Consider the following 14,500-nt stretch of genomic DNA (forward strand, 5'->3'; position numbering starts at 1 on the left):
CCCGACCCCCCCCCACCCACACACACACACACTCCTCCAACTAACCAAACTGAATGTTATGCACTTAAAAATTGTTTACAGCATGAGACCAAACTCCACATTATGAAGTATTTTCCAGGGTGTTGTGTTTTTATTCTTGTGTCTACCTTTAATGTGCTATTTGCATCAGTTAACTATTGAACCTAAATAACAAAATTTTTAAGTATATTTGGTATCATTTTAATTTTTCAGTCTCCTTGGCTAAATATTATAGTCTGCAGCTGTTTTTCGTGTTGGATTTGTTGTTCTGTTTCTTACACACAAAAAAGATACTTTTTTAAATTTTAAAACTTTAAGGTAATTATTATTTCTTTGTAAAAATTTTTTTTTTTTTAAATTATAGGATCATGGACGATTTGATGGGATACAGCGGGTACTGTTCGGTAATGGCTTTGAATTTTGGCTGCACAAACTTCTTTTTCTTGATAGTGTTTCCTGGCTCTCTCATGGAAAGCTTAGTCTACCCCTCTATCGATACCTGCAAGTTGATATTGATGACATCTTTGTGGGGGAAAAAGGAACTCGAATGAAGCCAGTAGATGTACAGGTAAAGTTTCCTGTTGTCAGTTTATTTCTGCATACGTGTATTGTTCCTGATTTATTTTTGGGGTAAAAAACTGAATGAGCATGAGTCTTTGAACTTTCCTTCATCTTCAAGATTTTTTATGTGGTTAGTTTAATGAAGAAATTCAGAGTATTTACTATATAAAAGTTAAAACGATGGACTTATCTTGCTTAAAATTTTATATACGATTAAGGGATGTAAGACAATTATTCAGACTATATGAGTCTGTCACACAGCTCTACTATATAAAAATATAAATTGTATCATTAGCAGGATTATTGGCAGGCCTAGAACAAAGTAGATTTTATTTCACAGATACACCAATTATAAAAATTAAATATGACACACACTGTTCTCATTCCACAAAGTTGAAGACTTTTATTATCAAAATCAAGAATCTTTGTTATATCTAATCTTTTGGAATAGCTGTGATAGATTAAAACATTATGAACTAGCAGTAAAATAAGCAAGGGTCGCATGTTATCTCTATCAATATGAATGTCTGTTGAATAGACATTTGACATTATGGAGGGCTGAATGCTACAGTTTTTGTGTTCCAAAGGTGTGATATACCCTATTATTTCTTTGTAATTACTTTCATTAACAGCATTGGTTGGAATTTTAATATATCTAGTGTGATTACCTTTTATTTTATTTTTTATTATTATATTTTCATTATAAAGATTGTTTTGCATTGTTATCTTAGTGTATGTGTTTAGGATTAAATTAAATCTCCTAAATCTCCTGAACCTTGAGAAATATTATTGGGATTATGGCCAAAAGTATCATTAACAGTGAGAGTATCCAAATGATAAAACAGTGCTTTCTAAATAAGATAAATAAGAATCTATGAAAATTATATTTAATTAGCTATAGTCATTAGCGATACAAGGTTAAATTTTAGTTTCACTCTAAGTAGGTGGCCTGCTCTGATTGGAAGTTAATCTTAATGTACAAAAACATATCATAAGGATGAACTTCAATTTAACAGGAAGCAATAAATTATACTAACATTTTCAACAAAGTAAACTTGAAAATGCATAATTACGATATATTTTAAGCATAGTAGCTGCTTGCTAAATTATATTTTTAATAGTTTAATATACTTATAAAAATGTGTACATGCAAAATCTTTATGTAATATAATCGTGAATGTATTATTGTCGAGTATAGCCTAACAAACATGTGGAGTGTTTTAAAATTATAACATTTTTAAGTTTTGGTGACATTAAAACTAAAATGCTTGAAAAAACTTCAAAATCTTAGTTGTGTATTGTTTGCCAGCACACTACTTAAATGTTTGTTTTCTTCAGGCATTACTACATACCCAAGAACAGATCAACAACTTAGTTCCTGGCTTTCGTTTTAACTTGGGTTTCTCAGGAAAGTTTTATCATAGAGGAACTGAGGAGGAAAATGAAGGAGATGACATACTTCTTGGTGAGTTCCCTAATGCTAAGAATAAAAGAACAGAGTGAGACAATGATTTAAGAAACGGTGTCTGTACGTTGTGATAATTTGTACTTGAAATAAATGAAAGAGTAGTGGAAGTAATCACATTTCTGTTTTTATTTTTAACTGAAAATAAGAGTAACACAAACAGAGTAGTATATTGGTTTAAACCTGAATTAAAAGGACAATGGTTAGATGTAATATGTTAATGTAAAGAGATGGAATTTACAATTTCTTAAAGTTTATTCAAATTCTCAGTATTTTTTTTCCTAAAGGATGTTGATCTTAGTAATGTGTTCTAATAAATTAGAATAAAATTAAGTGCAAAAACGTAAAGTAAACATCAAAAGAAGGTTTGTTAAAGCAAAGATAAAAGTAATTTCATGATAAAATAAGCAACAACTTATACAATAATGAACTGAAAAAAATGAGATGGAGACTTGAGAACTACTATTTAAATCTGTTCAATATTTTAATTTTACTAATCATGAAACTGGCCTTAAAAACAGTTTGAATCTGTGTTTCAACCCACTGCAAATCATCATGTGCATTTGTTCTGTTGTTTTTATACTTCAAATCTGTTGTTTCATGCTAAACAATGTGATTTCAACTAAGCTATATTTAATACTTATTTATCAGTATGTTTCTTACCTTTGTTTGTACTCTTTTCTTCATATGTTTCTTTCATTTCAAAAATCATTTTTTTAAAACGTTGTTTCTCCATGTTATATGAAAGCTCATCATTCCAAGTTCTGGTGGTTTTGCCACATGTGGAGCCACACTAAGCCACACCTCTACGATAACATTTCTGTCCTAGAAATGGAGATGACCATGAACCTTCAGTTTGCTCAGGTAACACTTAAAACCTTTCAGCTGGTGCCTAGTTTATTGCTTATTTTCTTTAGCTGAACTTTAGCTGCTAAAGTAATGTACACCTTTGTAACTTAAGAACAATTAGTATGCACAGCTTCTAGGTTACTCACCTGTTGAGTGTATGAGAGTAGCTTGAATAGTTAATGTTGTTACAAACATCTTGAGAACATGTGTAGACCAAGAAGAAAAGACAAATTTTGAATCTCACAAAAAAAAAGCTAAAACTTTGAAAAAAGATATTGAACCATCATTATCAAAAAGACTGAGTGAGCGAGCATAAGATGGCATAAACAATTCTTGTGGATGTAGCACCAGAACTTCACTGTTCTTTCCTTTCATATTTACTCTACTGTTGTAGGCTTCAAGATTGAATCCTAATTCTTGAAGTTTTTGCAGTGGCAACTCAATTATACCGGTGCATATTCAGTCTTTATTTTTTAGTGAATTCCATAAAGCGTACTGTAATTTTGACTTTAGCAAAAACAGGCAAATTGAACAATCATTGTCATCTGTTCTTTGTGATTAATATCCTGAGTACGATCCAATACATTATATACTATATATTTTACCAAGCTCATGAACTTGTGAATGATTTTTGAATTCCTTTTCCAAAGTAATGATCTTTAGCTTCTTGCATTTTCACCTTCAATAAATGTTCTTTTATTACAACATCAAACACGTCAAAACTTCAATGAACTTCAGAAAATTACCATTCTTATGTCTGTTTAGAAGGTTTGAATTTCCTCGTAGTGGAAGACGCTGCTAGGCCAAGTACTGTATAATAACTAGAAGTCTCCTTAAAATATCTTACTAGTGCTTGGTTTCAGGTAAAGTTACAAGCTGATACTTTAAATCATTGTTCTGTTTCTTTCCTAAGTGTAGCAAGCTCATTTCATTTTTCATATGTTTTCTGAATACTAGGTGACATGCTTGTTTGATACTTGTATATTTTTCTAGTAATTTGTGCTATTATCAGAAGAGTTTGCAGTGGAAGTAATACTCTGTATTTTGTGTACTGAACCAATGAGCAAAGACGTTTGTGTTTTCTCTTCATTCATTTACCAGCTAGACTTCAAAGACCTAAAACTAGAAGTATGCAAATTAGGGCTAGGTTCAGAGGTACATTCACTAATTAGGACTTTCAAGATAGTTCTAAACACTTGAAGGATTTTCAGGTGGCATTCAAGCAGTGTTAGTTATGTTTCTTTTCTGAATTATCCCTTGATGTGTTCTGTTTCTTATACTCAGTGCCAGACAGGCAACATCTACTGCTGACATATTGTGATTATACACTAATAAATAGACTAATGAGTCAAATTTAAAAATAATAAATGAAACACTACTTTCTGTTTGATCCACACTGCACTCAAGTGACAAAAACAATGTCCGTCAGCCACAGATATTTATATCACAGATGATAAACACTCCAGAAATTATCTAGATTTAGAACCTTCTAGTAAAGGAAGATGTTTTTTGTTTTAGTGCAAAGCTACATAAAGGGTTATGCACAATGTCCACCACAAGGAATCAAATCCCAGATTTGAGTGTTCTAAGTCTTTATACTTACTGCTGATCCATTGGGGGACACAATAAAGAGGGAGATTGTTCTTGAATTTTCTCTGTTACTTTACTTCTTACATGGTAGGCACCACATTCAAGTCTAAACTCTGAAAGTGTAACAACAATAAGAAAGTGCTGAGAACATCTCAAGAAACAATAAACATTGTATTATTGAAATGTTACACAATGCCTATCTACAGCTATGACATTAATGACACTGCAAATTTTGCTATGTTTCGTTTTAATCAGTGTTCTTTTTCCATAATTTTACTTCTTTTTTCACTTTGTTGAAACTGATTTTCTGTTTTTAATATTTCCTTATTACTGTTTCATCTCTGATCCCCTTAAATTTTGCTGCCATGAGCAGATCCACTGAGGAAAGCTTTGCTTTGAACTCTGATTCACTTAAGGGTCATGAAAAGAGGGAGATTGAAATTATTTTATATGTGTGGTTTTGCCTTGTAATAACTATAATACTAAAACTTAGATTATAATTTTGTTATTTTGAGTGACATATTTATTAGTCAGTTAAAATGTCATCATAGAACTTTATCTCCTTTTTTTGTTCTTGTTTTGTTGTTTTACTTAAACTTTAATATATCTTTACAACTGAAGCACTTCAGAAGTATTGAAAGTCTGAGAGATAAAACTTGGTGTGTAAGCATTGCAGTGACTATTAGTTTATATGATCACATAAGTCTAACTACTTATGAATTACTTTTTATTTTTATTATTAATAGGTAATAATTATTGAATTGTTCATATCCTTCTTTTTGTCTGCTAATCTGCTTCCAGTTTCAGGAGGGTTCTAGAAAGGACTCTGTATGGTGGCACCTTCTGGGATTTCATCCTAGATTTTCTTGCTTTAAAGGTAAGTGTGCTGTCCATTTGTCTGGGCTCTTGCTCTTATGTTATTCAAACCAGGTATTTCGATGGTTTGAAGAGGAGTATCCAGGTTTTACTAATGTCTCTGCTAGGTGGTCTTAATGTGTTATTTTTAGCTTGGATATAGATTTTTTTTTATGTATGGTTCATATCCCATTATTGTTATTGTTTCATTTATTATATGATATTTTCTGACTTTATGTGCTATTGCAAATAAATCATTATTAGAGAGCCTTATATCCCTGTTGTGTTTCTGAATTCTGATTTTATCTAGTTGTCTTTTTTTCCCCCTTTCTCTATTGTTTTGATTTCCACGTTGACAAGGGATATACAGGGTTATTGTTCTTCATTTGGTCTTTAGGTGGTTTGGTGTGTGTTAATGTTGGTTGTTTTGGGTTGCAACTTCTGAAGATTGTTCTGATTATATTATTTGCATATTTGTGTGTAATTTTCTTCATGCTTATTCTTGAGATGTTTCTTCCTTATTTTGTTCTTTGTCAAGGTGAGATACAGTTATGTGTTGTTCTTCATTTTTCTTATTATCTGTGTCATAAATCTTTTCACTTTGGAGGCTGGGAGGTCTATGATGCCCTTCTTCGGGTTGCTTGTGTTGGTTTAATCTACAATCGAGTTGCATGTCTCTGTGGGCTGTGATATACGATATGTCTTGGTGACTATCAGATCTAGGAATTAGAGCTTTATATTTCTGTTTATATCATAAATTATTTGACTGGATGTTGTTTGTTCAGGTAGTGCATGAATTCTGAAACCTTGTCTTTATTGTGTGACCATATTATAAATGTGTCAACATACCTGATTCAAATCTTTGGTTGTAGAGTGGCAATTACATGAACATCATCTTTAAACTGTCCCATCTACATGTTTCTACATGATCCCATGTCTAGGCCTTTTTTGTTATTAATAGTATCTTCCTTTATTTTGGAAGTAAGGTGTGTTGAAACAAAAAAGTTGTGAATTTGTTTTAGAGATTATCAGTTGGGTGCTTTCTTTGAGTGATCTATCATTTTCAAGCTGTTGTTAAAATATATTTAGTGTTTCAAAACTCAGTACGTTAGTGAATAGGTTGAATATATCAAAACTGGTTATTGTATCATTGGAGGTCATCACTGTTGTGTTGTTTTTGTGGTGATATTACATGTACAAAATATCTGCTAAAAGGTGGAATGATGAATCTCCACAGTGAATCATTGGGTGGAGAATGTTATCTTATTTGTTTTTAGGTAGACCAAATGTATAGGGTTTTGCTGTAGTCAACTCTTAGTTATTTGTTTCCTTTTCATGTTTCTTGAGAAGTTTGTTAACCTTTTTCTGGGTTAGTTATTGGATTAGACTATAGCTTTTTTATATTCTTCATTGTCCAAGATTACAGTAGTTTTTCCTTTGTCTGCTGTTAGAATTTTTATGATTTTGTCTTTTGTTAGATTTGTGATGGCAGTATTGGTTGGATGATATTGTAGAAGGAGTAGATTTACATTTTATGACATTCTGGATTGCTGACTTTGTTTTGATTCTGAATTCTCATTTCTCAAGAATAATAAGCAGGAAGAAACTTACAGAGACACAACCATACTTCCCTATGTTAACAATCTCCATGAAACATACATGTAATATGCAAAACCATAAAATCAGAATAATCTTTTGTATTGCCAATGAAGTATGATTATACTTAGTGCACAGTAAACCACCCAATGGAGAGCAAAAACACTATAAACAGAATTACTAAATATGTTGGAGAAGGGAAAAGTTAACAAAAGTCAGAGTTCTGAAGCACAATAGAAAATAAACATACAAGGCTGTAATACTGACCTACTTGCAATGGTCCATCATGTCAGAGAAAAATATTACATAATAAATTTGAATAATATTAGAATAGTGTGATATAAACCATACAAAAAAAAAGATAAATTGAGCCTTCTATATCCAACTCACTGATAACACACTCAGCCAACCTAACATAGTAGTCAGTAAAACTTGAATACACTCTTGAAACCATCATAATAATTGATTCAAGTTCTATAAGGTGAGAGCCTGGACAAGTAAATAGCATGCCTTTCTTTTTATCAAGAAGACCAAGGATTGAATCTCAGCTTCTGTCACTGCATGCAGTTCTTTTTTGGCTCCCCTGAAGATGGCAGCAGATTAGTCACATAGACATAGGATATAAACTAATTATTAATCAACATCTAGTAATCATAGTAATCGTCATTGTGATTAGACAGCGATTGATATCTAATCACCACAAGCTACAATGAGTACTTGGTTTTTAATATTACAGAGTCTTGTTGTTATTTTGTTATAGACCCATGGTATCAAAACTGATTCGGGATATTCTGTAGCTCCTCATCATTCTGGAATATATCCTGTTCATGAAATATTGTACCAGGCTTGGAAACATATATGGAATATTCGTGTTACAGCTACAGAAGAATATCCTCATCTTCGTCCTGCCCGATATAGGAGAGGATTTATTCACAGAAACATAATGGTAAAATAATGTAGTTGTTTGGTTAAATAATGAGATATAAATAGTCTTTTCACTGAATGTAGTATTCTTAAAATTATTCATTACTTGTATAAGCATGTTATTCTACCTGTTGTTACATACCTAATGTGATTTTAGTGTTTCACCATATTAAATTGGTTAAATAATATTTTCATTTTCAGTAATAGCTTAATTTCCACATAAATGCTTTCTTTGAATGCTTTAAAGTATATACAAGATATATAGCTAAGTTGAATGGTTATTTTTTAATGAGTTATTGTATCTACATGCTTGTAGAATATTGATTGGTATTATACAGATTTTTCTAATTGCACTTTATATTGACAATTTGTATATGCTGATGCATTGGCATGTCATCACAGAGCTGATCTGTGGCACCACAAGTAATATGTTTAGCACCTACTATGCCACCTTAGCTAGACTTATAGCTGTAATGACATATCATAGACCTTTCCAAGGAAGGGCGTTTGTATATTTGGTAAGTGATGTAGAGCCATAAAACACTACATTTTGAGAAGAAAAAAAATAACTATTGTTACTCCCAGTTGAAGCAGAAGAGCAGTTAGATCAACAACTGACTATGAAACCACACCTAATGGTAATCTGAAACAGTGTCCTTATCTGCTAAGTGAACGCTATAATTACAAAATAGAACTCTCCAACCCAAAAAACCATTATACTGAAACTGGGTGTGTATTCTGATGCTTTTATCAAGATTGTTAACCAGGATATGAAGTTGGTATAGGTTCACGAGTTTTCAATCACACACTTTCATGAAAAAGATTGCTAAAAAGGAAGTGGTAACACAGGATTTCATTTGAGCACATACCTGTCACATCCTTTGATGCAGCTCCAGTGGATTATTGTGCATTTGATTTGCTTAGATTTAGTGTTGGAAGTGTGACGGATTTATTATTAGATATTTATTTTAATATCAACATTTGTTTAGATTAAGTTTATATTTAGAAATATGCATAGCTTATACTGTTAAATATGTATTGCAAAACTCCTGCCTATTCTCTAAAGTTGTAGAAGATTCTTGATTGTAAGAATCAACAATATATGTATGTATGTAAACGCTTAATGTAGCTTTGTATTCTTATGTAATCTGAATTTTCTAGAAACTCCCCACACGCCTATAAATATAACCAAAGTGACATGCCAAAAAGGTAGTATCTATTATTAGTTTGCTATAGTCAGTGTGCTATAAACTTCGGAAGCTATAATTATTATAATGCTTATTAATTGGAATACTTAAGATATTTGACCAAGAGCGTTTACAAAGTTTGAACATTACAAATCATTTAACTTCAGTGGATTCTTATCGGACATTAGTACTTTCACAAAAATATTATATAACTTCTTCATGGAAAACTCGGCATGTGTGGCTAGTGAATAATGAAGGACAAAGCTAGCTAGCTCCGCGTACCTACATCAACTCGTAATTAACTCGCTCATTGTGAACCCTTGATAAGATATCAAGGAAGTTCCAGACTAGAAAGAAGACTTTATATTGCTTGTAAGTTTGTAAAACTTTTGTATATAAATCATTTTGTGTGATAACTATTTGTAATAACAGTTATTGTAAATTGTATTGTTGTTTGTATATTAAAACATATTTGTGTTAAAAAAGAAAACTGTGTGTATCGATCTTGTTTGCAAATATCATAACTTGACTATATATTGGCTTTTATTTAACTACTAATTTTAAAGTATCAATTAATTCAATTTCAGACCAATCAAAATTATAATACATAACAGAAACCAATGTCAATGAACAGTACTGGAGATCTGTGGAAAGTATGTCAAGACACATATTCTAAGATATTCACCTAATGTCATACAGAAGCTTGTGAAAATAGAAATAGTACTACCAGACAGCAGTGCATAATCATAATGGCCATCAACCTAAGTACAGTCATCAATGGAAGAAGCAAATCTAAGGATAACATGGCTTCTTAAACATCAGTTTTTATACAGTGTGATGAACTGTTAGTACTTACAACATCATAGTCTGTTATTACCAATAGAGTCAACTGTATTAAACTGAATTCTTTATTGTACATAAAATGTTATCATCTGTCTGCTACAACATGGTGAAGCTTGTTACACTTCATTTTTTGTTACACTAAACTATTATTGTCTGTCTATGACAGTAAACTGAAACTTGTTGCATTTCAGTCTTTACTTTGCTTAAAGCATTACTGTGTCTCTTTGACAGTAGAATGAAGCTTGTATTCATTGACTGTTTGTGAAAACATACCAAAACTGTTTGTTTCAATGTTTAGGTCCTTCCAAGACAAACATGTGGTCTGTACACACACAACTTATTTATGGATCGCTATCCAGGTGGTGCTGACCGTTTAGATAAAAGTATTGAAGGAGGGGATCTGTTTCATCAGTTTGTATATAACCCAGTAAGTGTATTAATAATTCAGTTTTGTACCCGAGTTCCTTATCATTTAATAGTTGGGAATTAGAGTTTTAATATAGAAAACACCTACTGTAATTTGTATTAAAATTGCCTACAAAGATATGGTTCCAGCAGTAAAATTAAAGCATGAAGTAGTATATATATTAACATAATAAGTTTAAGTTATTTTATGAAATTGGACTGGATACACCCCTGAAGTAATAACATACCAATACCTTAAAAGACAGATGCCTCAAATTGGTTTTTTCACTTGTTGAATTAGTTCAAGAAAGACAGTAAAGAACTATATGTAAATATAGTACATATTAGTGATTGTAAGAACATTAGTGCAGGCTTTGATTTCAGATATTGCATTTGATGAATATAAAAATTATTGTTCATCAAATATTTTACCAGCAAAAATGTAACGTACATGAGAGCTTCTAATGCTATAAACTATTCATATATTTTTAGATTGGTGTTAGACAAACTGTGTATATGTAGAACTTATATGTAGATAAAATTTAATTAATGCGGAAATACCCTATATTGATAAACACAGAAAGTGATAAAACAAATTTAAATGATTGAATTTCAAGGACTGTAAATTTCATTACATAGAGTTGGTTTTAAATTTAGCACTGAAGATAAAAACTGTCATTGTCAAGTGATCACATTGTAAATCTGAATGTAACACCTACTTATACTTATCCCTTAAACTATATTTAGGTGTATTCATTACTAACAAGTATGCACAGCTGTTAAGTTATGAAAACAAAATTTCATCTAAATTTTAATATATTGAAAAGTTTACAAACTGTCCATGAGTTGTATCACAATGGATCCATTAAGTTTGTTTTGGTTGTTTTTCAAGGACTTTTCACTAAAAGTACTTTAAACTTAACAGAAATGTACACTTTTATCAAGAAGTTATCTTATCACCATTCAGGTATCATTGAGGTTTGTTAAATTAACTAGATCTAATGTAAAGCAGCTTGTGTGATACATCATTAAGCAAACATAAAATTGTCCTATATTGCAGACAGCTACAGAGGTACATATATTGTAAAGAGTAAACATTGTAAGAAATAAAAAAAAATGTTTCTAAATATGTACAATTCTAAGACAACTTATGATAAAACGATACTATTACTACAAAGGACGACTTTTTTAACAGAACTATAATATAATGATTGATTTTATTAAAATATTTAAATTGAGGGAAATACATTATGTTTAAAGAATTTGAGGATAGAAGATTTCTATTGTATTTTTTTTTAAAACATTGAATTTAAATGTTCTTTCTAATTCTAAAATTTTTACTTTGTATTCTTATATGTACATTGGCCATCATGGGAATAACAAACAAATGCTCTGGAATTTTAAGAGAGATTCTATTTTGATATATTTAATGGAATATAGCAATTCAGAACTAATGATAAGCATATCTCCATTTTGTTTTGTTTTTTTTGTTGCAGATATGGGATCTTAAGTTGGGGGGGGGGGATTTTTTATGTCCCTAAGCTAGAAGGAAGTGTGTTCCCAAATTTTGTAAATATTAAGTCCTGATTAGTTACTAACGTAGCAAAAGGTCAGGCAACATGCAGTGATAAATGGAAAAAAAACACACCAAAAGTAGAGTAAGGAATCATGCCTAATGTTCTTACATAAACATAGAAATTTGTTTACACAGTTTTCACATACAATGTCATTTGACTCTAAAACTTAGCTCATCGATTATTTAAAGTTAAAAAATATATATATATAAGGAAATGTATACTTTATGCTTTTTTGTCATCAGATAATGTTTTTAACTGACAACAAACTATCAATGAAAATTAAATTAAGTGGCAAACTACCAAATTACTGGGCCAACCACCATTCATTGAATCCTAGATTTGTTAGTGTATTAATACCTATATTTTACATGAACATTTTTACCAAACCTCACAAGAAGTACTATGTACGTAGTTAGAATTTCTAGTTGTAAAGGTGGCTAATAAACATTTGTGACAGAGTATATACACTAATAAGGCTTAATGATAATTACTTTATTTTAGAATTGTGAAGTGTATACAGTCAGTTTTCTTCTGGTGTGAAATGTTACGTTTTACTTTTTATTGTTATTAGCAGTGCTTGAAGTGGGGAAAAAGAGGGAGTGGGATGATTTGTGAAGTTTTTGAAGCTGAAAAAATTGGTGGGGTGGTTTTTTAAATTTCTGAATTTGAGAAGAAAAAGAAAGCCTAATTGGTTTGTGTATAATTATAGATTACACTAACATGTTTCAATGTGAAATAGCCACTCTGAATTTTTATAACTGATTAACTAAATTCATAATAATTGTATAATTTCACACTTTTTTTACTATAGTGACAGGACAAAAAGTGTATTCAACATATAGATAGTTGTTTCCTAACATGGCTTAAAAAGTTTAAGTGGAAGACCAACCAAGTTGATGAATATGGAAAAAAAGACATTTGATATTTATTTAGGAGCTTTTAGAGATTATGCATATGAAATTTTATAATTTTGAAATGAATAAAAATATTTTTTATCATAACATGAAAATCACTTTGCACTCGGAGTAATTGACACTTTCACTCAATATATTCATATACAAATTTTTAATAAAATTACTTAATTTGAAAAATCTGATTTTTTGTGTGCAAGAGATCTGTAATTGTTTACTGAAAGCTTGCCAACTTTTGTGAAGATATGTGTACCCTATTAAAAGTTATTTTGTGGAAACTAATGGTTATTTTGTGGTTATGAACTTGGTCACACCAGCTGAGCCCATATCAAGAGGATTCATTTGCTCCATCCGTGTACTACTTTGTCTCATTCCTGTCTCGCTCTTATGCAACATTTAAAGAAAAAAATGTAGTTTCTGTCCCTATTCCCTTGCCACCATAAATGTTCATTGCACCATCTATTGAACCTTTCTCTTTTGAGAAATTTACAGTCACAATTACAGTTCAGGTTGGTGGATGAGTGAATTAGAGTGGAAAAAGGCTTGTGTAACTCTGTGCATTGTACTTTGTTTCATTACTGCCTGTACTGGTACAAAAGTGAGAAGGAAGGGAAGATATTTAGTGTAGACCTAAACAAGTGTAAAAGTAGTAGGGCAGTTTGAAGTCTACTAAAAGGTAGTGGGATGGTTTCGGGCCCTCTGGATAAAATATTGGATGACGTTCCATCTCATCCTACCCCACTTGAAGCACTGATCATTAGGTTTATTTCAATACGTACATAACAATGAAGACAAGATGTGATTTTACTTTCTTTTATTTTGTAACTACATTTGATCACACTTTCATCTGTAATTTTTAACTTAAGGCTAATTATGTTTTTTAGATTGGTATTAAAATGGGTATGTATATTTTTTCCTCTGTAGATTTATGCTTTAAATTTTAGATACTGCTGTTACAAGTTTTAAAAAGTTTGTTGGATTGTATTAATGTTATGCATGAAAATGACAAGTATATTTTTAAAACTTGAAATACAAGTAGTGTTTGGTCTAACATCATTTTGAATGTTTAATTGTTAATATTATTCCCATTGTCAATATATGTCAGTGTGTACTTTATATTGCTGTTTGTTAGATCAACGTTTTCATGACACACTTATCTAATTATGGAAATGACAGACTAGCTCTGTATACCTTTGAATCTGTCATCAAGTTCATTCAGTGTTGGACAAACTTGCACCTCTCCACTCTTCCTCCTATCCAGTTGGCAGAGAAGTATTTCCAGATGTTTCCAGAAGAATCAAATCCTGTATGGGTGGTGAGTTAATTTTTTCTTTACTATAGTGTTTCAAATATGCTTTTTAACTCTCTCAACACATGCTCGGTCAAATTGACCGACCACGTGACCTCTTTGTACTTGATTAAAGTCTTTATAGATGTAATATTTCTAACTTTCAATATAGTATGTATATCTTCACAAAATTTAGCAGTCTTTCAGTTCATATTATAAGTCTTTCTCATACAAAAATTATATTTTTAGTGAATTGTTTTCAATAAAGTAAAGGTTTATCCATTAATATAATGAGTATTTGTTTTGAATAGTCTGTGTGCAAAGCAATTTTCATGTTAAAACTAAAAATACTTTTCCTCATCTCAAAAATCTTAAATTTCCTTTGTATAATCCCTAAACCTCCTAAATTCATTTCAAATGTTTTTTTGTTT

The 14,500-nt window shown here is 30.9% G+C and overlaps 1 protein-coding gene across 1 annotated transcript in view; it reads left to right on the top strand.

Annotated features, from left to right (window-relative positions):
* Window positions 1-14,500, top strand: part of LOC106471405 (bifunctional heparan sulfate N-deacetylase/N-sulfotransferase-like) — a 37,669-nt gene that overhangs the window by 8,533 nt on the left and 14,636 nt on the right. Inside the window, exons 6-11 of the mRNA XM_013932001.2 lie at window positions 383-586; window positions 1,918-2,044; window positions 2,793-2,908; window positions 7,695-7,880; window positions 10,187-10,315; window positions 13,914-14,096. Coding sequence (XP_013787455.1) covers window positions 383-586; window positions 1,918-2,044; window positions 2,793-2,908; window positions 7,695-7,880; window positions 10,187-10,315; window positions 13,914-14,096 — 945 coding nt within the window. The remainder of the gene's footprint in view (window positions 1-382; window positions 587-1,917; window positions 2,045-2,792; window positions 2,909-7,694; window positions 7,881-10,186; window positions 10,316-13,913; window positions 14,097-14,500) is intronic.

Source organism: Limulus polyphemus, unplaced genomic scaffold, assembly GCF_000517525.1.
Source record: "Limulus polyphemus unplaced genomic scaffold, Limulus_polyphemus-2.1.2 Scaffold4602, whole genome shotgun sequence".
In the NCBI taxonomy this organism is placed as follows: Eukaryota; Metazoa; Arthropoda; class Merostomata; order Xiphosura; family Limulidae; genus Limulus; species Limulus polyphemus.